This window comes from Oryx dammah, unplaced genomic scaffold (assembly GCF_014754425.2).
Source record: "Oryx dammah isolate SB20612 unplaced genomic scaffold, SCBI_Odam_1.1 HiC_scaffold_25, whole genome shotgun sequence".
NCBI lineage: Eukaryota > Metazoa > Chordata > Mammalia > Artiodactyla > Bovidae > Oryx > Oryx dammah.
The window spans coordinates 44141950-44164744 of record NW_024070209.1 but is presented as its reverse complement, the minus strand read 5'-3'; the positions used below and the strand labels follow the sequence as shown (position 1 = coordinate 44164744).

Here is a 22795-nt window from a genome sequence, read left to right as displayed (position 1 = left end):
TTCTATTGTGGAGAGAAATGAATGCCCGCTGCAGGGGTCCAAACGGTAAACCAATACACCCAACAGGTGTTCAGGGGGTAGGGAGCTGGCCCTGGGACTGGTTCTTTCTCCAAGGACAACACAGGTCTGTAATAATATCAGCCAGGGCCCACGTTCCCACAGCCACTGCCAAAATCTACCACCCAGGACATGCATATAAAGTGCACACCTTTTTAGCACTGTTCCGAGGCTGAATAAATCCCAGTGGGCAGTGGTTTGAGTGCAGAAGAGTTTCTGAGCTGCTCCTGCTGTAGGCATCCTGCCCCCCACAAACCACCCTCTAGGACTAGCCAGTGTGCTCTCTGCCTGTGTCAATCAGAGCCTGATATGAACAGGAGATGTAAGCCCCCCAGAGGGGCCCCCTAACGTTAGAACAAAACCCAAACTCACTTCCAGACCCAAAGCATCTTGACCTGACCCTCGCCTGCCTTTCTGACCTTGCCCCTGATCATCAAGCTCGGAGGCTCAGGCTCCTATAGTTCCAAGAGCTACTCCAGCCCCGAGTATTAGGACCTGCAGCCCCTTCTGCCCAGAATTCCACTGTCAAGTCTCCAAGCCAACCTGGCTCCTTCAGGTCTAAACCCACTCCCTTGGAGAGCGTGTTTGTGAATTGTTTCTTGGCCAGCATCCTGCTGCATCCCACCACTAACTCTCCTGGTCTTCCTCATGACAGAGCACCTTCTGTAACCTTGCATCCTATTTTGTTATTATCTGTGTCACCGTACCAGAAAGCTTCATCCTACAGCACCAACTCTTCAGCAGAGCCTAGCACATGGGAGGTGCTCAGTGACTCTGCTTTGGCCAATGGATAGATGAATGGATAGAAGGATGGAAGCATGCATGCATAGATGGATTTGTACAAGGATGGATGGATGGAGGGATGAATGGATGGATGATGGATGGATGGATGGATAGAGGGATGAATGGATGGATGATGGATGGATGGATAGAGGGATGAATGGATGGATGATGGATGGATAGATGGATAGAAGGATGGAGGGATGGATGGAGGCATAGGTGGATGCACAGATGCATGGATGGAATTCACACATGAACAAATAAGTACCATCTAGCTATCTAGTGCATTCAGACAAAAAGCTCCATTGTGACCTAGTGCTCAACTATCTAAGTGCTTGTACCCTGTATTTCACTCCAGTGGATCCACAAACCCACCACCCTTTTCAAATGCAATCCAGACATGAACAGCAGTCCAGCCTTCTCTGGCCACTTCCTCCTGGGGAATTCACCATCCTTCCCATTGACTAGTCCAGCTAGAAATCCTAAGGCATTTGAACATTGGTAACAGAAGCAATATAACTATTTAACATTTTAGCTGTGATTAACAATTAAACACGAATCATGCAGATAATCATGATTTAAGTTCTGGGTGTGCTCCTCAAGAGGTCATGAACATTAAGTGTCACTGAAAGTCCAAATCAAAATTTCAGAACTTATCATTCCTTGTAAAGAGAAATATTGTTTCTCGCATCTCATTCTTTTCCTCCAGAAGGAACAGAAGCAAACAGACCTCATAAACTTTAAGTTTAATGTTGCAGATTAGAGCAAGCATCTTTGGAAGACACTTGAAAGTGAAAGTGTTGATCGCTCAGTGGTGTTCAACTCTGTGCAACCCCATGGACTGTAGACAGCCAGGCTCCTCTGTCCATGGAATTCTCCAGGCAAGAATACTGGAGTGGATAGCCATTCCCTTCTCCAGGGGATCTTCCTGACACAGGGATGGAACCCAGGTCTCTGCATTGCAGGCAGATTCTTTACCATCTGAGCCACCAGGGAAACCCAAGGAAATACTTGGTTTAACATTCTTTTTAAATGTAGTAACATACACATATGTAACTTGATATACTTTTTAGATGACCAGTTTAACATATAATAATGTTATAGCTTATTTGGACAGTTATAAATTTGCTAATCTAATTTCATAATCCAATTCATCAGTTGCTCAGTCATGTCCGACTCTTTGAGACCCCATGGACTGCAGTACCCCAGGCTTCCCTGTCCATCACCAACTCCCAGAGTTTACTCAAACTCATGTCCATTGAGTCGGTAATACCATCCAACCATCTAATCCTCTGTCAAACCCTTCTCCTCCTGCCTTCAATCTTTCCCAGCATCAGGGTCTTTTCAAATGACTCAGCTCTTCACATCAGGTGGCCAAAGTATTGGAGTTTCAGCTTCAACATCAGTCCTTCCAATGAACATTCAGGACTGATTTCCTTTAGGATGGACTGGTTGGATCTCCTTGCAGTCCAAGGGACTCTCAAGAGTCTCCTCCAACACCACAGTTCAAAAGCATCAATTCTTTGGCACTCAGCTTTCTTTATAGTCCAACTCTCGCATCCAAACATGACTACTGGAAAAACCATAGCCTTGACTAGATCGACCTTTGTTGGCAAAATAATGTCTCTGCTTTTTAATATGCTGTCTAAGTTGGTCATAACTTTTCTTCCAAGGAGTAAGCGTCTTTATTTCATGGCTGCAATCACCATCTGCAGTGATTTTGGAGCCCAAAAAAATAAAGTCTGACACTGTTTCCACTGTTTCTCCATCTATTCACCATGAAGTGATGGACCGGATGCCATGATCTTCATTTTCTGAATGTTGAGCTTTAAGCCAACTTTTTCACTCTCCTTTTTCACTTTCATCTAGAGGCTCTTTAGTTCTTCTTCACTTTCTCCCATAAGGATGGTGTCATCTACATATCTGAGGTTATTGATATTTCTCCCAGCAATCTTGATTCCAGCTTGTGCTTCATCCAGCCCGGGGTTTCTCATGATGTACTCTGCATATAAGTTAAATAAGCAGGGAGACAACATACAGCCTTGACGTGCTCCTTTTCCTATTTGGAACCAGTCTTTTGTCCCATGTCCAGTTCTAACTGTTGCTTCCTGACCTGCATACAGGTTTCTCAAGAGGCAGATCAGGTGATCTGGTATTCCCATCTCTTACAGAATTTTCCACAGCTTATTGTGATCCACACAAAGGCTTTGGTATAATCAATAAGGCAGAAATAGACGTTTTTCTGGAACTCTCTTGCTTTTTCAATGATCCAACGGCAATTTGATCTCTTGTCCCTCCAATTCATAATCTAATCTAATTTCATAATCTAAAATCATTGCTATAAAATATGGAGGATCCAATAAATCTAATAGATCTGATTCTGTATATTCAAAGTGAGCATCTTGGGACTTACCTGCCCTCACCTCATTGTGGGAAGAACAAAGTAGTGGCTATGAGGTTTTGAACCTTGACCAGCTGGATTCAAACCCCTGAGTTATTCTGGGCTCTGGTGGGTTACTCTCCAGGATTCTTATTTCTTCCCTGTAAAACAGGTAATGATGGCAGCTATCTGGCAGAATTGAGAGGAGGATTTTTAAATCATAATGATACAAGTAAAGCACTTAAAAATAAATAAAACAAACAGATTTTAGCAAATGTGCAAGAGCACAGGCAGTCTGACTGCAAGGACATTTTTTAGATATTTATTTATTTATTTGGCCAGGTCTTAATTGTGGAATGCGGGATCTTGTCCCCTGACCAGGGATTGTACCGGGGACCCCCTGCATTGGGTGTGCAGAGTCTTAGCCACTGGACCACCAGGGAAGTTCCTGCAAGAACATTTTATACAGCAGTTTTGTGTAAGCACTCAGGTAGTTCAATTAAACTAACAAAAGGAAACAAAAAGGCTTGGTTAACAATAGTAAGTAGATGGAATCCTAAGCAAACAAAATAAATCCCATTGCTTTCTTAACCTTTTGACTTTTATCCCATCGGAATTCTATGTACACTCTAGACCAGGGATGGCCACCAGGCTCTTTTAGCAAACACTTTTCAGTGAGGCGTGATGCTCTGGAAAAGGGTTGAAAGAATTCCTAGGACTCATCTGGGGGCATTGGGAAGACATCCGGGCAGTTACTGAGGTCACTCCGGGAATAGGAGAAGCTACTGCAGCTGCCACAGAGCCCCTGCTCTTTGTCCTTGTAATTCCAAATGGCTTGCCAGGACCAGGAAATAGGCAGCCATGGGCTGAAACAGCGGGACAAAGGGCCGGGCTGTGGTCTGGGAAGACAGACCAGAGGGGATGATCAGGGTGCCCACTGGCCACTTCCCTCACCTCCCTCCCTCTGCCTGAACCCGGAGCGAACCCGCATCCCCGCCCACCTTAAGCAGGTCCTATTTCAAGGGAACCAAGGGGCAGGACCAGAGAGGAGCTGCTCCCCAGCCTCCTCCACAGGCACAGGTCCGGGCTTCAGGACGCAGGTGGAAGAAGAGCCTGCAAGGAGGAGTCCTCGGGGCCAGCACACAGGAGCAGAGATCAAGGTTGGTGAGCCACCTGCCTGGGGTCCTTCCCCGTCAGCTCAGCCCCCGTGGAGGAGGATAAGCAAGTGGCCAGGAGAGGGATGGGCTGGCCGCTTGAGCCTGCTCATACAGAAATAACATTTTTCTCAAAGATAGGAGGCAGAAAAGTACTTTCCACCCCTCATCCCAGACTTTCCTGAAGTCTCAGTCCCTGGATCCCAGGCGGCCTTCCTAGGGGTTCACCTGGGATCCCCTGAGCAAATTCCAGGTCTATCCCTCCCTGCAAGGGGCCAGGCTGCCACCTCCACCCATAAAAGCAAGTCTCCAGGGAACACGGAGGTGTTTCCAGTGTGGGCCCAGATCCCCCAGGAAGTTGGGCCAGGCTTTTTGCCCAGGGTCTTAACCCAAACTCAGGCCCCTGCTGTTCACTGGACGTGTTTTGAAAAGAACAGACAGACAAACGGATGGCAGATCCAGGGCCCAGGTGGGCAGTCCACAGAGCCGGGTGACCAGAGGCCTTCTCAGCTTTGCTTGTGGCTGCAGGAAGGGGCCCCACACCTCAGGTCAAGAAAGGGCTGGGCAGTTGCAGACACAGAAGGTCGGGAGAGCCCTTTGTGGGGCAATGAGGAGGATGGCCAGCAGGAGGGTGTCCCAGGATCCCCAAGCCTCAGCCCAAGGGGATGGATTGACCAAGGCCTCAGGAGAGAAGGAGGCTGAGGCAGTGGTTTAACAGCCATAACCAAGTCAGACTCCCATCATGTGAGTCCTCAGACCAGCACGGGAGGCCCCAGGTGAACAGGACGGGGCTCCTCCCATAGAAGCTCAAACTAGTTTGTTTCTGGATTTCTAGATTTCCAGAGCAAGGTTTGCTCAAGTTCCACTATTTCTGTATGCCACTGAAATTGCTTTTTACTAAACTGAATATGTGTAGATTATCTTTTAATTTAAGAAAGAATGTGGTTTTTAGGTTAATGTTTTTCTCTTTTGACTAGAAGTTTACAAAGTTTAAAACATATCCAGGGAGGTCCTTTCTGCCAATTTACAGGATAAAGAAGTTTTACTTTAAAGCCAAAAATGATAGCTTAAGGAACTTCCAGTTCTACTGGCAAAACCAGATTACTTGAAAACCTTCCCAATAGAAACAGCAGAAAGTTCTAGATGCAGATAACAAGCAGCCCTTTAAATGTGCAGCCACATGTGGTGTGGGGACGGGATGACCCCTCATGTGCTCGGTGACAGCTCTTGGTCCAGGTGTCGCCTGCACGTCACTCCATCACGAAGGCACATTGTCCATCTGAAACCTCTGGGCTGAGACTCTGAGTCTGTGAATAGCCTGTTTCTGCCCCTAGTTTATCCAGTGGTGGTCAGCATCCACGGGTAGGGTTTTTTCTATCACTCCTCCCCCATTTGTTAGCAGGCATTCTACATAGAGGTCAGCCGAGAGTCTTCAAAAGCAGTCACAGAGACGGGAAGGAGATCACTATCTGAATGAGCAAAAAGCTCCCATGAGTAAAGGGCTGTCGGTCATGAGTGAAGGGCTATCGGTCATGAGTGAAGGACGAGAAACTACAGGGCACCTGGGGATAGGGCAAATGGAGCAGAGCCGGCTGAGTCCCACCTGCAAAGTTCTGAAGTCAGAAATGCCAGCAACATGTAATAGGTCCACTAAGATGTGTAAGAATGAAGTCATAACCTGTGGGAAATAAGAAACAGACAAAATATCTATGAGTAAAAAATAATGACAATAATTGAAACTAAGAATGAGTTAAGTAACAGATTCAATACAATTCATACCATAGAGGCAGGCTGAAAAGAATGACATTGACTGTAGCCAGAGAGAGAGCTAGGAAAGGCTAGGAGATCTGAGGACAGAAACTGAAGGTCAGACACAGAGCTGGCTGGAGTTCCAAGGAAAGAACAGAGAGAAGAGGAAGAAGGGCTGAGAGTGTTCCAAATCTATGACACTCGTGATCCTGAAACCAAAAGTGCAAGTTCCAAGAAAGGTAAATAGAAACTTACACCAGCCTAGATATCATCATATAAATCCATAAACAACAAAGAGAAAATACTGTTTTTAAAACTAGAGAAGAAAGACATTCTACTTAAAAAAAGAACTGAGAGCAAAATTCTCAATAACAGAAAGAGGCTAGAAAACAATGGGATAATTAGGTTGACAATAAAAGGAGAGCAAAATGTATACCTGGAAACATATCTAAGAGTCATGTGGGTCCATCAATAGGGGAACAATATACCCATACATACTGACTCCCCACGTGGCTCAGTGGTAAAGAACCTGCCTGCCAGTCCAAGAGATGTGGGTTCAATCCCAGGGTCAGGAAGATCCCCTGAAGAAGGGAAGGGCAACCTATTTCAGTATTCTTGCCTGGAAAATCCCACAGACAGAGGAGACTGGCAGGCTACAGACTATGGGGTCACAAAGAGTCGGACACGACTGAGTGACCAACACTTCTCAGACTGGCTTGTTTTGCTTGGCATATTCATTGAAGCTTCCTCCATGTCCTTTCATGGCTTGACAGCTCATTTCTTTTTGGTGCTGAGTAACAGTCCCTTGTGTGAACGCACCATGGCTTTTTATCCATTCCCTATAAGGGCTTGGATTCCAGGTTTGAGCACTTGTGAATAAAGTGCCATGCATGGATGTCTGTGTTCTGTATGGACACAAGCTTTCAACACATGCTCATGTGTCATCCCTATCTTTGGTGGGGTGTGGCTTAGATCTTTTGCTCACTTTTTGATCATGTTGTTTGTTTTCTTTCTGTTGTGTTTTAGGAGTTCCCTGCATAGTTTGGATAACAGAACTTTATCAGATATGCCTGCTGCAAATATTCTTCCTAAGCCTGTGGCTTGTCTTTTGTTCTCTAACAATCATTATATTTTAAGACAGAATATTCGATACTGGCTATGCCTTTAGTCCACCAAATCCAGCTGGGTGTAAATGGAAAATATGAGCAAGATAAAAATAAAAATATTGGCAGAAAAACAAAACAACAAAATATGCTAATGGATACTGTCATTCAAAAAATAACTTCTATTTGTAAATAGACTGAAAAAATTAGAAATCCATTTGAACTCAGAAAATTGACATTATTCTTTAGCAACTCAGATTTTTCCATGGTAGACATCCCAAGGTCATGGGCACAGAGTAACAGAAAGATAGCAGGTATGGAAACAGAATCACACAATACTGTTTGATAGTCTGTTGCCTACAACCATCTTTTGAAAATTATTTTTTTTTATTTCCTAATTTCTTCCTAATGAAGAAGATTGTTTGTTTTATATTTGGGGGAAGATGTGAAGAATCAGCTTTAAATAAAACATTCTGTTCTTTCCAATTTATATGTTTTAAATAATGAAGTTATTTAAAATGCTCAAGGTCCCACCGTTTTTACTTCTCTCACTTCTTAGGTTAACATTAAACATAATAATGAATTTCCAACACATCTCTCCTAAGTTTCTCAGAGAATCTTAAATTTAAAAAAAAGGAATGGCTATTCAAAGCTTTAGAAATGATATAACCACCCCCTTTCTTTTATGTACCAGTGAAATAGTCTCACCGACAAAGATGTCTTTAGAGGAGATGAAAGATCTCCACCTGGAGGAGAAATACCTGCAACCGGAAACCAAGGAAGTGAACGGAATCCTCATGACCAAGATGATAAGTGATAACTGGGACAAAATCTGGAATTTTCAAGCCAAGCCTGATGACCTTCTCATTGCAACCTACGCAAAAGCAGGTAGGTCGAAGAAAGTTGAGGTGGGGGGCTTCAGCAAAGCTGGGATGCCTGGGGATACCTCAGATTTTAAAATTGCAGGTTTTCACCAGGGCCAGACCCTGGCTTCCCAGGTGGCACTAGTGGTAAAGAACTCACCTGCCAATGCAGGAGACAAAGGAGATGTGGGTCCAATCCCTGGGTGAGGAAGATCCCCTGGAGGAGGGCAGGGCAACCCACTCCAGTATTCTTGCCTGGAGAATCCCATGGACAGAAGAGCCTGGGGGGCTACAATCCAAGGGTTGCTGAGTTGGACACAACTAAAGTGATTTAGCACACAGTTCCTAGAAAAATGAAAACCACTCTTACTGATGCACTCCAAACCCCCAGAGTCCACGAGCCTCCTTTTTATTTCGGTCCCTGATGGAGGAAGAAAGGCCAGCCTTCCACAGAATCATATGAAAGCGCAGAGTCTTAGGAACAGCAGGAAGCTCCTAGGGGAAGCCTGTGCTCCTCTCCAGGCTCTCCTGCACATGGAGATGGAGCTGGAACTGAGCGTTTTGCCACAATGGGAAAAGTGCAAGTGGTGTTAGTCCAAACCTGCATGAGTACAGAGGGAAGGAATGGGGCGGGGGAGGTGGTGCGGGGTGACACTTACAGAATCCTACAAAAGGGAAAGAAGCTTGTGGGGAGAACCAGAAGGGAAGAAGCAGTGAGGCCAGGCTCTGCAGCTGGAGGAGCAGAGACCTCAGAACCCGGAGGGCTGGATGGAGGGTGAGATGGAAGCCCCTCAGTTATGTATGTATCGTTCAAGCAGTAGGGCCAAGGAAGGCAGAGAATTTTTCAGCTGTAACCAGTCTGGGAATGTCTCTTGGTGGCCAGTAGATGCTGGAAGAGGAGTCTGAGATGCTCAGAACCAGGAAGATCGCACGAGGTGCCCCTGCCCCATGGTTCCTAACTGGCCATGTCATGTCACCGTGCATGTCTCTTCTCCGTAGCTCAGGACACCTTCCCTAGCCTCACACTGCTCCTACCACACAGCATTGCCAGCCAGGCCTGCTCAGAAAACTAGATGGTGGGGGGAGGGGCGGGCGGGGGACACGGAGGGGGGAGTTGCTCCTGCTTACTCCTGTTGGAAGCTCTCAGTTTCTCAAAAATCATCTTTGTCTGGCTTGCATGTCTTTTGCTCAGATCTGAATTCAAATTGGCACTGCACCTCAGAGCAGAAATTTGCTCTCCCTTCACCTTGGAAATTATGCAGTCAACACCCCAGACTCTCCCAGAACTCTCTGTAGCTGTGTTCTCCCACCTCCCCCATGGCCTCTCAATCCTCCCTACACCCACACCCCATCCCCCATCCCCGTGAGTCCTGCTTAAGCTTTCTAGCATGTGACTATGCCCACCTTAACCCTAGCTCCGAGGGTCCCTCCCTCAGATGCTCTGGCTTATTAACACAAGTGGACACTCTCCACCCTCTCTGACTGTTCCTCTCCAAAAGACCAGCTCAGCTGAGCCCACCTACCCATCCACAGTGGGCTCCCCTCCTCCTCTGAGCTCCCAAGGCCCTTTGTACGGTCTTCATGACTCTTACTGAAGACCTCTCAGTTATCCGTGTATTGTCTTATGTATCAGTGATCACCAGGCTTAGCTGAGTCAGGGGCAATAAATGCCTTTGGTGTGAAAAGGAAAATGGACATGTGGTGGGTAGGGCACAAGGGCTAGCTCTTTGCCCACCCACACGTCTCCATCCTTAGGATTCAGTTTGGCCATATGTTTCAGGAAACTCAAAAGTAAAAGCACTCTGGAGGTTAAAAGTCCAGAGCTAAAATGGTGGCTGCACTGATCCTTAGAAACCCTGGGTCTTTGAACTTTCTGCTCCACCATCTATAGGCTTAGCTTTTGATTTCATAGTCCAGTATGACTGCTAGAGCTCCAGCCATCACATGCATGTTCCAAACAGCAACAAGGAGGCAGGAAGAAGGGAATGAGGTCATGTTCCTGCCCTTTAAAGACAGCTTCCCAAAATGTAATGGCATGGCCACCTTTAGCACTAAGAAAGTTTGAGAAAATAACCTTTTTATATAGCCTTTGGCTATGTGCTTGCATGCATGCTAAGTGGTTTCAGTCATGTCCAACTCTTTGTGACCCCATGGACTATAGCCTGTCAGCTCCTCTGTCCGTGGGATTCTCCAGGCAAGAATACTGGAGTGGGTTGCCATGCCCTCCTCTAGGGGACCTTCTCAACTCAGGGATCAAATCCACGTCTCTTGAGTCTCCTGCATTGGAAAGCAGGTTCTTTACCACTAGGACCATCTGGGCAGTCCAGCCTTTAGCTATATGCCCTGCTAAAAATTAAGGATCTATTAACTTGAGAAAGATGGGGAGAATGGATATTAACTAGACAAGAAGCAGTCTTCAGTATATCGTTATCTCTTCCAACAAGACTGGAAGCTTGTTGGAGCGTGGATAGTATCTGCCTCAACTTTGTATCTCCTGACATTCCTTTGAGTCAATATTCTTTCTCTCAGGCTACACTTATTAGGTCCAAAATCCTATGTCAGGTATGAGGTCTGAGGGACAGAGGGACAAAAGGCCAGCCCCTACTCAGTGGAGCTCTCAGTCTCACGAGAAGGCAGGTATTGGAGAGACCTTGGCAGTGAGGACAGGGGCTCAGAGCAGAGGCCCATCCACCCTGGAGGTCATGCAGGTGCTCAATGTAAGCAGAGGCAGGTTTTACTGAATATGGGAATAATTGACATAGAATGGAGTTGCCCAGAGAGCAGGCAGAGCTGAGGTTAAGTAACCCTTCCAGGCACCACCTGGACCCAGGAGATCGTGGACATGATCCAGAACGATGCGGATCTGCAGAAATGCCAGCGGGCCAACATCTTTGATCGGCACCCTTTCATCGAGTGGACGCTCCCCCCGCCCCTCAACTCAGGTATGTGCCGCCTGGGCCTGTGGGGCTGTGGCCTCCGCTGGGAAGGAGTCTGAGGATGGTTCAGGTCAACATACCTCCGTCAGCTGTGAGAAAAGACCCCTCAGTCCCTCTGCTGAAATATGGGACTGGGCAGCTTCAGACAGCACGCCTCTTGCGATTTCTCGAGGATTCAAGAGTAGGCAGGAACGTTCCACACGGGGAGGCAGGGTTGAGGACAGCTGGCCTCCAGTGACCAGGAACCTCACCTCTGGGTCAGGTCTGCCCACTCTGGGAGGACTGGCTTCTGCTGTGTTTCATCTCTGACCTGTGTGCCAGGGATCCAAGTTAAATTATACATAGTCCTCCTGTTATTAATATCAACAAATGGTGCACTTTACACCAAAGATACTAAGAAATATAGGACAGCGCACCCTTGAAGAGCTGGCAACCAATTAGGAATGAAGGGTATGTTTTTTTAGATTTTTTTTTCTAATTGGAGCATAATTGCTTTACAATATTGTGTTGGTTTCTGTTTATAGATTAGCCTGAATCAGCTATATGTATATGTATGTCTCCTCCTTCTTGAACCTCTCTCCCAGCCCTATACCCCACCCCTCTAGGTCATCATGGAGCCTGGGGCTGAGTTCCCTGTGCTATACAGCAGCGTCCCACTAGCTATCTATTTCACACATGGTCATGTATACATGTCAATGCTCTCTCACTTCGTCCCATCCTCTCCTTCCCTCATTGTGTCCATAAGTCTGCAAGGGAGTGTTTTTATAGAGTAAATAGCAGCAAAGAATAGCTTTGCAGTAGGACCCAACCTGATGATGAAAAGACAGAGACTTTGGACTCAAACAGTTCTGGTTTGGATTCTTATCTGGACAACCTTGAGCACATTATTAAACCTCTCAAACTCTAATCATCCCTCATTTCTAAAAATACTGCCTGTTGAAAACCCATGACTGATTGAGCCAGTTATTCCAGCACCATCAGGCAAAAAAATTATCTTTTCTCACATCGAATTGCCATGGCCCCTTCACAAAACTTGAGTTTTGCCTTCTACCTATGGGCTTCCCTGGTGGGCCACGTGGTAAAGTATCTACCTGCAATGCAGGAGACCCGGTGTCGATCTCTGGGTTGGGAAGATCCCCTGGAGAAGGGAATGGCAACCCACTCCAGTATTCTTGCCTGGAGAATTCCATGGACAGAGGAGCCTGGCAGGGGTCGCAAAAGAATGAGACAACTGAATGACTAACACACACACGCATGTGGGTGCATTCTGGATTTTCTCTTCTGCTCTGTTCCATTACGTGTCCCTCTTCGTGCCAATGCCACACTGTTTGATGACTGTAGCTTTATATGAAAACATGTAACTTGGTGACACTGGGCGGGCCGCCAGCCTGGGATATAATTTGCAATGTGGAGTTGGGTGGGGGGTACCAAGCACGTGGTGAGTGTGACTCCAGATGCTGGCAAAACAACGGAGATGCAGATGAGAAGTGTTAGTTGAGCAGCGGCCTTGTTGCAGGTCTGGATCTCGCCAACAAGATGCCTTCTCCGAGGACTCTGAAGACTCACCTGCCTGTTCAGATGCTCCCCCCTTCCTTCTGGAAAGAGAACTCAAAGGTAAGGACAGCTAAGCTTGATCCAAATACTCACAGACTATCTCCATCTAAGAGGAAACAACCATGGACCTCAAAAGATAAGTGCCCGGTGCAGGTTCCAGTTGGGCAATGAGCTGAGACCCCTCCCTGTATCCACCACTCCAGCCTGGATCCATCTTTCTCCCAAAATATTCCTTCTGGGTACCAGTAGACTAGACTCCAGGCAGTGCCATCCTCATCAACCGTCAGCTGAGCCACGTTCACAGACAGTGAGCAACGAGGCAGGGCCCCTGCTTCCTGGGGAGGCAGTCATATCAGTGTGAATCCTCCAGGAGCCAAGCCAGGGCTGAGTAAGATGTGAAGGGGGTTTATTTAGGGAAAACCCATGAGGGAGGCGGGAGACCCCAGAGCGGGTCTCCAGAGGGGGTCCTAGGGGGTCCAAGGCCACGTGTGGTGTCTGGAAATCATCTCCGCCATGGATAAGCTCCCAGCAACAGCCATGCCTCTGTCCTCTATTTTTAAATTTTTGTTTTAGCAAATTGAGATCCTATAAATGCAGTGTACACTGAATGTACTAGTGTTTTGTTTTGTTTTTGATGTCAGCTTCATCAGCAAGTCTGGAAGTCAATGAAATACAGAATATACCACAAATATCAGCTTAGAGATTTGCAAAGAAAAGTGTATCAAATATTTGCAGAGTCAAATGCTTCTGTCGGCTGGACTGTCCATCTCTCTGTGGGCAGGCTACTTTGCAGACCCAACCACAGACCCTTCCATGCTCTGGGCTGAGCCCTTTCAAGGGGAGCTACACCATCAAGGCTGTTTAGCCAAGACACTCTCTACTTAGTGCAAAGCTCAGAGATGCAATGTGAGTGCCTGCTTTTGAGTTTCTCTGCTCTGGTTTCCGTGGTGCTCCATCACCTCATCTCATCCATCTCCCATCAGAGATGCCATAGGTTTCCATATATCAAATGGTATCACTTTATTTGCTGCCCTGAGATTACACCCAGATTACCATGACTTTGAAAACATCTTGATTTATTCCTACAGACAGTGAATGTAATTTTGGTGCTCTAGAACTAATCTTATTTCCAAATTATGTTTTTAGACTCAAAGTCAGAAGACACGCTAACATGTATTTTGTCATCAGATTAACGGCTTCTTTTTGAAACCAGGCCTTCTAAAATGTCACAATCTCCATGACAGCACATTCTTTTATCTGCTGAGAGCTGTGGATTGTTTGAGTAGGAGAAGGTGTGGGCAAGCTTAGTCCGAGCTTTTCCTGTTATGATGGGGCAGTGAGCTAAATGGAGGTCCCCAAAGACACCTGCATCCCAGCCCCTCCCAAGCCCTGCAAATGCACCTCACCTGTAGAGTGCGCTTGGCAGGTGTGATTAAGTCGAGCATCTTGAGACCAAAGATCTTCTGGTTACCTGGTCAGCCATGAGCATCGTCACAAGGATCCTGATGGTAAGGAGGCAAGAAGGTGGAAGGACAACGTGAAGGACGTGACACCTGAAGCAGAAGTGGGGGCAATTCTAGGGCAGAGTTCATGCTGAGGTGCACAGATGGCCTCAGGTTCCAGGAACTGCAGGGAAGTTTGTCCCCTGCCCTGGAGCCAGCCACATGGCCAGCTGGAATCCATCCAGTGACCCCGAGCTCCAGACTGTAAGAGAGCCAACCTCTTGCTGTTTTAAGGCTCTCCACCTGTGGCAATTTGTCACAGCAGCAGCCAGAGACTCACACAGATGGATTGCAGACTCAGAACATGCGAGTGTGTGGCCTTCATTCCCACTCAGATATCTGACTCCAGACTGGAGGTATTTCAGCAGGTCCCCATCCATCTGGAGCTTCCCCCATTCTGATTACTCAGCTTCAGTTTGCTTAAAAAAAAAAGTGATAACCAACATAAGCATTGAGAAATGTGTTTACTTGATCCTAAGACCTTGCTGCTGGGCATCCCTTTGGGTTTTCTGAGAATGTTCATGGACACTGGAGGGCTGTCCAGTGGGAGGAAAGAGGCAAAGGGCAGGGTTCCTGCAGTGCTGGGCTCACAGGAGGAGCCGAGGCTGCAGGACCTGTGCTAATTTGATCAGATGGAAACACCTCCCCCCATCCCCTACCCGGGGGGACTGGTCTGCTGAGTACGCACAACAGTGAACACACTTGAGAAACCATCCATGGGCTCCTCCCCCAGAGCCCCCTGCCTACTTTATGTCTCTACCTCTACATCTGACAGTTGATCCCACATGCAAAGGAATAAAATGGGACCACTCTCTCACACCAGACAAAAATTAACTCAAGATGGATCAAAGATCTGATGGAAGACCTGGAACCACAAGACCCCTAGAAAAGAATACAGGTAGTACATTCTTTGATATCAGTCTCAACAATGATTTTCTTGGGTTTGACATAAAAAGCAAAAATAAACAAGTGAGACTATATCAAACTAAAAAGCTTCTGCACAGTGAAGGAAACCACCAACATAAGAAAAAGACATTGTACAGGAGACAGGGATCAAGACCATCCCCATGGAAAAGAAATGCAAAAAAGCAAAATGGCTGTCTGAGGAGGCCTTACAAATAGCTGTGAAAAGAAGAGAAGTGAAAAGCAAAGGAAAAAAGAAAAGATATAAGCATCTGAATGCAGAGTTCCAAAGAATAGCAAGGAGAGATAAGAAAGCCTTCCTCAGTGATCAATGCAAAGAAATAGAGGAAAAGAACAGAATGGGAAAGACTAGAGATCTCTTCAAGAAAATTAGAGATACCAAGGGAACATTTCATGCAAAAATGGGCTCTATAAAGGACAGAAATAGTATGGACCTAACAGAAGCAGAAGGTATTAAGAAGAGGTGGCAAGAATACACAGAAGAACTGTACAAAAAAAATCTTCACGACCCAGATAATCACAATGGTGTGATCACTCACCTAGAGCCAGACATCCTGGAATGTGAAGTCAAGTGGGCCTTAGAAAGCATCACTATGAACAAAGCTAGTGGAGGTGATGGAATTCTAGTTGAGCTATTTCAAATCCTGAAAGATGATGCTGTGAAAGTGCTGCACTCAATGTGCCAGCAAATTTGGAAACTCAGCAGTGGCCACAGGACTGGAAAAGGTCAGTTTTCATTCCAATCTCAAAGAAAGGCAATGCCAAAGAATGCTCAAACTACCGCACAATTGCACTCATCTCATACGCTAGTAAAGTAATGCTCAAAATTCTCCAAGCCAGGCTTCAACAGTACATGAACCGTGAACTTCCAGATGTTCAAGCTGGTTTTAGAAAAGGCAGAGGAACCGGAGATCAAATTGCCAACATCCGCTGGATCATGGAAAAAGCAAGAGAGTTCCAGAAAAGCATCTATTTCTGCTTTATTGACTATGCCAAAGCCTTTGACTGTGTGGATCACAAGAAACTGTGGAAAATTCTGAAAGAGATGGGAATACCAGACCACCTGATCTGCCTCTTGAGAAATCTGTATGCAGGTCAGGAAGCAACTGTTAGAACTGGACATGGAACAACAGATTGGTTCCAAATAGGAAAAGGAGTACGTCAAGGTTGCATATTGTCACCCTGCTTATTTAACTTATATGCAGAGTACATCCTGAGAAACGCTGGGCTAGAAGAAGCATAAACTGGACTCAAGATTGCCAGGAGAGATATCAATAACCTCAGATATGCAGATGACACCACCCTTATGGCAGAAAGTGAAGAGGAACTAAAAAGCCTCTTGAAGAAAGTGAAAGTGGAGAGTGAAAAAGTTGGCTTAAAGCTCGACATTCAGAAAACGAAAATCATGGCATCTGGTCCCATCACTTCATGGCAGATAGATGGGAAACAGTGGTAACAGTGTCAGACTTTATTTTGGGGGGCTCCAAAATCACTGCAGATGGTGATTGCAGCCATGAAATTAAAAGACGCTTACTCCTTGGAAGGAAAGTTATGACCAACCTAGATAGCATATTGAAAAGCAGAGACATTATTTTGCCAACAAAGGTCCATCTAGTCAAGGCTATGGTTTTTCCTGTGGTCATGTATGGATGTGAGAGTTGGACTGTGAAGAAAGTTGAGCACCAAAGAATTGATGCTTTTGAACTGTGGTGTTGGAGAAGACTCTTGAGAGTCCCTTGGACTGCAAGGAGATTCAACCAGTCCGTCCTAAAGAAGATCAGTCCTGGGTGTTCATTGGAAGGACTGATGTTGAAGCTGAAACTCCAATACTTTGGCCACCTCATGTGAAGAGTTGACTCATTGGAAAAGACCCTGATGCTGAGAGGGATTGGGGGCAGGAGGAGAAGGGGATGGCAGAGGATGAGATGGCTGGATGGCATCACTGACTCAATGGACATGAATTTGAGTGAACTCTGGGAGTTGGTGATGGGCAGGGAGGCCTGGCGTGCTGCAATTCATGGGGTCGCAAAGAGTCAGACACGACTGAATGACTGAAATGAACTGAACTGAACTGAACTGAATGAGAGGAAATACTTGAAAATCCTGTATCTGATGGAGAACTCACTCAACACAGAAGGAAAAAAGAAAAAAAAACAAGCAGTCTGTGGCTCTATCAAAATTGTAAACATACCTTCCTCTGTCCTGCAATTCATAGAGCAGACTTGGTCACACAATTTTCCAAAACACCTTAACGAAAAAAAAGGCCTTTACAGCACAGGGCAGCCTGGGTGGGGTGTGGGAGGAAGGGGAGTGTGACAAGCCCAGAAGCAGCTCTGCCTCTCCCGGGAGGGGGCCAGTCACCAGCAGCTCAGCGGTAGATGGCACTGCACTGGGGTCCCGCGATCTTATCAGGGATCACGGTCACTGTGAAGAGGTAATTCCTCGGGTGTTCAGAAGGCAGAGGCAGCCCTGCCCTACAAGTAGGTTAGACACCCTGCTCAGTGACAGCCTATGGGACCTTCCTCTCCTTGCCTGAGTAACACCTCGGGGCCTCCCCCGCCCCAGAAACAGCAGAGGTAGGGTGACTGCAGCACTTGTCATGCTAAGCAGGACACCTGAGAGAAAGGGTGTGTTGTCCCTGACTCTGCTAAGACTACAGCTGTAATCAGAACTGTGCCAGGCAAACTGGAGACAGTCGCGAAAACACAGGTCTAGTCACTCAGACAGGATGGTCCAAGACAGCAGTCCCCAGCATTTCTGGAACCAGGGACCGATTTCATGGAAGACAATTTTTCCACGGACCAGGGCAGGGAGCAGGGACAATGGTTTGGGGACGATTCAAGCGCATTACATTTTTGTGCACCTTATTTCTAATCTAATGCTACTGATCTGACAGGAGGTACCAGTCTGAAGACCTAAGGTTGGCGAAAGTGAAAGTGTTAGTTGCTCAGTGTCCAGCTCTTTGCGACTCTGTAGACTGTAGCCCCCAGTCTCCTCTGTCCATGGGAGTCTCCAGGCAAGAATACAGGAGTGGGTATTCATTCCTTTCTCCAGAGGCTGTTTCTGACCCAGGGTCTCCCACATTTCAGGCAGATTCTTTACCATCTGAGCCACCAGGGAAGCCCCAAGAATACTGGAATGGGTAGCCATTGCCTTTTCCAAGGGATCTTCCCAACCCAGGGTCCATCTAACAACACGGGCTAAGGTCTAAGGTCTAAGTCCTTCAAACAACACAGGCTCTTCCTGAACAGTAACCTTTCCCGTCTTGTTTCCTCTGTGTCCATTACTTTCCCGGCTGATTGCAGATCATCTACGTGGCCAGGAATGCCAAGGACTGCCTGGTATCCTATTACCATTTCTCAAGAATGAATAGGATGGTGCCAGACCCTGGCTCCTGGGAGGAGTATGTCGAGACCTTCAAAGCTGGGAGAGGTGAGTGAAAGGAAACTGGGGTCCACGCCTCCATTTTCACTCGCCCACATATCAGAGAGGCATGGCTTCTGCTGAGCGGCTGAGCTGCTCGAGGTTCTGGGAGAACACAGGTGTCACCCAGGCAGGGTTACTGTTCAGGGGTCACTGTCCAGAGGTCACAATAAGATGCTACTTAGAACACTATGGGTGGAGAGTCACAAACTCACAGGTGATGGTACAGGATCGAGGGGCATGGCCGGGTGCTGAGGCAGTTCCTAGGGAGACAGTCAGCCACAGGGAGTTGCAGGGAAAGAATCATCCTGCACACCCCTGGCCCCGGGCGGGACCCAGAAGACAGAGGATCCCGTGTCACTGACCACAGGGTCAACCTCGCAGTGGGAGGAGGGTGGGGGTGGCTTGGGGGCCAGGGGAGGACACTGTGCACCCGCTCCCCCCATTCTCCATCAAGAGGGTAAAGGGGCCCAAACATCTGGTCACTGGGATTCTTCAGAATGGATTCACAGCTTCTCTTCACAGTCAGCCTGTGTTGTTGTTCAGTCGCTCAGTCGTGTCTGACTCTTTGCGATCCTGTGGACTGCAGCACACCAGGCTTCCCTGTCCTTCACCATCCCACAGAGTTTGTTCAAATTCATGTCCATTCAGTTGGTGATGCCATCCAACCGTCTTATCCTCTGTCACCATCTTCTCCTCCTGCCCTAAATCTATCCCAGAGTCAGGGTCTTTTCCAGTGCGTCAGCTCTTCGCATCATGTGGCCAAAGTATTGGAGCTTCAGCTTCAGCATCAGTCCTTCCAATGAATATTCAGAATTGATTTCCTTTAGAATTGACAGGTTTGATCCCTTTGAAGTCCAATGGACTCTCAAGAGTCTTCTCCAACACCACAGTTGGAAAACATCAATTCTTCGGCCCTCAGCCTTCTTTATGGTCCAACTCTCACATCTGTACATGACTAATGGAAAAACCATAGCTTTGACCATATGGGCCTTTGTTCCCTTAATCAGCATGTTAGGGAACAGTATTTATCTCAAAACGCTGGTCTGGCCTCATGCGGTGATGTAAGGGGAACACAGACCTGCCCCCTGCCCTTGGGACAGTTTCTCATAAGGGAATAAATTCAAGGGTGGGAACAGAAGCCACGAAATCCAGGATACTTTTTATCAACTCCCTAAATATTAAAAAAAAAAAAAAAAAATCCCTGTCTCTGCAAATAAGAATTCTAGTTGTGTTTTTCAAATATCCTCTTTTATTTGAGATGCCAGTGTTCATTTCAGAAGCTTCAGGTTAATACTGACACCCCCTCCTTTCTCCCTCCCGTCAGTGCTGTGGGGCTCCTGGTACGACCACGTGAAGGGCTGGTGGCATGCCAAAGACCAGCATCGCATCCTCTACCTCTTCTACGAGGACATGAAGGAGGTGAGGAGCATGCAACCACCACTGCTTCCCACTGCATCCTTGAGGGGATCAAACTATAGTCACAACTGCACGTGAACTGACCACACCAGGCCTCTCTCTCTGATGCCCCATCTAACTCAGTTTTATCCTCAAATGATGCAACTAGTTTTTCTTTTCTTTCCTCTCTTGTTTTATTTTTTCTTTCTCCAATCTTTATTTTTTCCTTAATATATTTATTTTATTGAAGTATAGTTGACAATGTTTCAAGTGTACAACAGTGATTCAGTTATACATATACACAAAAATTATTTTCAGATTATTTTCCATTATAGGTTATGACAAGATATTGACTATAGTTCCCTGTGCTATACCTTTGTTGCTCATTGCATCTCAGTTTTTTAATTAGAAATCTAGTATTCTATTCATACTAAGTCAAATAAGTAGAATTAAAATGTCATACATTTTTTCCTAAAAAATCTTCCAACTTTGCTTCTGATCACAATTTTCAGATGATCCTCCACTCAGGAAATCTCACACACTTTTACAATCTGATTAATCCTGCCACTTACGAACCATGTTTCTTCACCTACAAAATGCAAATCAGCTCTTTTTTGTCTGTCTCAGGATATTATCGGGAAAATTTAGAAGATGACTTGTAAAGCTCCTGGCATCCACACCCCAAACCCACTCCACACACTGAAGTTTAGTCCACACAGATGCTGGCAGGCCTGGTCCCATGCGGTCCCACTCATTGAGTGTCCAGGGCATCACATGGTCACTCTCGCACCCAGGGATCAGTGCTCTAGAATTACAAAACCACCCCTGGGCCCTTGCTGAGAGGTTCTCTGGAATCTGGTCAGACTCCAAAGGTCCTTCCTCTGCATGTCTGTGATCAGAAAGAACACGCCACAAAGTCTTTCGTTTCTGGGTCGGTGTGAGGTCCCCAATTCAGCCTCTGACAGACCTTGTGTTTAACTAGCAGGCACTGTGCCATCTCTGGTCCTAGAGTCACTCCCCTCTTTCTGTGCCTCTGTGTCTCTTCCTCCAGGGGACATGCTCCCTGCCCTGAAGCCCGTCCTCACCCTGCATGTGGGCATGCGGGCAGCACGTTTCCGGATGGGCGTCGCAGAGCTGTGCTCATGTTTCTCTCCTCTCCTTCTTGGTCAGCCTCCCTGGGGCAGGAGAGCCCTCATGTATATGTCCTTCCTTCCCAAGACCGTCCAGCACCATCCACAGTCATTCCCCCAAGGAAGATACATTGACTGTAATTGAGCTGCTCCCTTAAGTCATCCCTCCCCAAACACAGTTTGTCTAACACAACATCACCCTTTCATGGGAAACCCCCAACTACTTGACTTTTTGTGACTGTTCCACATACAGGATCCAAGGCGGGAAATTCGGAAGATCCTGAAGTTCCTGGAGAAAGAGGTGTCGGAGGAAGTTCTGGACAAAATCATCCATCACACGTCCTTTGAGGTCATGAAGGAGAACCCAATGGCCAACTACACCACACTGCCTACCAGCATCATGGACCACTCCATCTCCCCCTTCATGAGGCGAGGTGCACAAGGGAGGGATGGAGAGAGGGAGCAAGGGAGGCCCACAGGCTCAGAGGTTGCACAGGACTCCAGCCCCTTTCTGTTTCCCAGTCATGCTTCTGGCTCCCGCACCTGTGCTGTTGGCGACACTCCCAACAGTGTCTGAGGAGCAGACCCCATAATCCGCCCTGTGCCAGCCCCTGGGTGCATCCTCACCCAATCCCCTCCCCAGACTCACTGAGGTTTCACCTCCTTGCAGGAATGCCTGGGGACTGGAAGAACTACTTCACGGTAGCTCAGAATGAGGACTTTGACAAGGACTACAAGAGGAAGATGGCTGGGAGCACCCTCACCTTCCGCACGGCCCTCTGAGTCTCAGGGCCCACCCAGTGAGGCCTGCTCACTGACTTTAGACACGTGAGCTTCACCATCAGGATGACAAAAACAATGACTCCCTCCCTTTCATCCTGAGCTTTGCATGCTGTAGACCCCATGTCCCAAGATACACAAAATATAATCAAACCCTGAGTAGAAAGAAGTTTCAAGGTAAATTGCTCAGTGGTTCACAGAGGCCCAGCCATGTGAGGAGCTGGAGCAAAGTAAATGCACGACTTAATCCCAACATTAGAGCACAGCACCTGGAGAGCCTCCCGGGGTCAAGGCTGGAGGAAAGAGAAGAAATCCCAGACCTCCAACACAAGAGAGATACAAAGAGAGGAGGAGTGGGCCCTGGAGAATGTGAGAGGGACCGTCTTATACCCTGAGGTCCAGAGCGAGAGACTGAGAGGGCCTCACTCACAGAGACTCCAGGCCTCGAGGCTCAGGGCCTGGAGGGGTGGGGGGAGTGGGGTCTGAGGCTCAGACTGAGACACGGATGGTCTCAAGTCCAGGGACCAAACCATTAAGATCTCAGACCAAATATAGGCCAGAAAGCCAGGGTGGCTTAATTAACAAATTCCAGGTAGACTTCTTGGAGAGAAGAAAGAAGCCCCGAATTAGCCCAAGAGAAATGAAATAGAAGAGAACAGCCAGCACCATGGGCACCTACCTCTAGGACGAGGTGACTGTCCTGTCTCTGGAGGAATCAGCACCATTATTCCCTGTAGACAGATGCTCTTAGAATTGTCAGGAAGGCTGAGTCGTTTAGTTTCATGTGTCCTGATTCTCCTTGTTAAAGCCTGCTCAAGGAAGCGTCCACCCTCATTCACACAGGTTGTACTAAGGTCAGTGCTTTGTTTTAAAAGAGAGTCAGGAAATAGATGACTAATGAGAATCTACAGGTCAGGGAGCTCTACTCAATACTCTGTAATAGCCTATATGGGAATATAATCTAAAAAGAGTGGATATATTCACTTTGTTGTGCACCTGAAACGAACCCAACATTGCAAATCAACTAGACCTCAATAAAATTTTTTTAAAAAATAGATGTGT

The 22795-nt window shown here is 46.9% G+C and overlaps 1 protein-coding gene and 1 long non-coding RNA gene across 4 annotated transcripts; one reads left to right on the top strand and one right to left on the bottom strand.

Annotated features, from left to right (window-relative positions):
• The first annotated feature begins 4262 nt into the window (after positions 1-4262).
• Positions 4263-22419, top strand: LOC120851438 (sulfotransferase 1C1). Its single transcript, XM_040224203.1, has 8 exons — positions 4263-4377; positions 7918-8111; positions 10900-11028; positions 12539-12636; positions 18308-18434; positions 19753-19847; positions 21207-21387; positions 21624-22419. Exons 2-8 carry the CDS (start codon positions 7940-7942, stop codon positions 21734-21736), a joined length of 915 nt encoding a protein of 304 aa, XP_040080137.1. The 5' UTR covers positions 4263-4377; positions 7918-7939; the 3' UTR covers positions 21737-22419.
• On the bottom strand, positions 5275-22499 carry LOC120851439. Of its 3 annotated transcripts, none has more exons than XR_005718327.1 (7): positions 22413-22499; positions 14322-14497; positions 13983-14078; positions 12589-12617; positions 11103-11332; positions 7932-7984; positions 5275-6049 (listed from the first exon to the last, which is right to left on the bottom strand). It is a non-coding gene; the product is annotated as an uncharacterized LOC120851439 (long non-coding RNA). The 3 variants fall into 3 exon arrangements; XR_005718328.1 differs by lacking the exon at positions 7932-7984 and adding an exon at positions 21178-21269 and having other exon boundaries at positions 22413-22492; XR_005718326.1 differs by lacking the exon at positions 7932-7984.
• Positions 22500-22795: the final 296 nt, after the last annotated feature.

Coding starts and splice junctions, on each gene's coding strand:
- LOC120851438 (XM_040224203.1), top strand. CDS start 7,940: ATGTCTTTAGAGGAGATGAAAGATCTCCACCTGGAGGAGAAATACCTG. Junction 11,029..12,538: donor CCCCCCGCCCCTCAACTCAG/GTATGTGCCGCC, acceptor GCCTTGTTGCAG/GTCTGGATCTCGCCAACAAG. Junction 12,637..18,307: donor TCTGGAAAGAGAACTCAAAG/GTAAGGACAGCT, acceptor GGCTGATTGCAG/ATCATCTACGTGGCCAGGAA.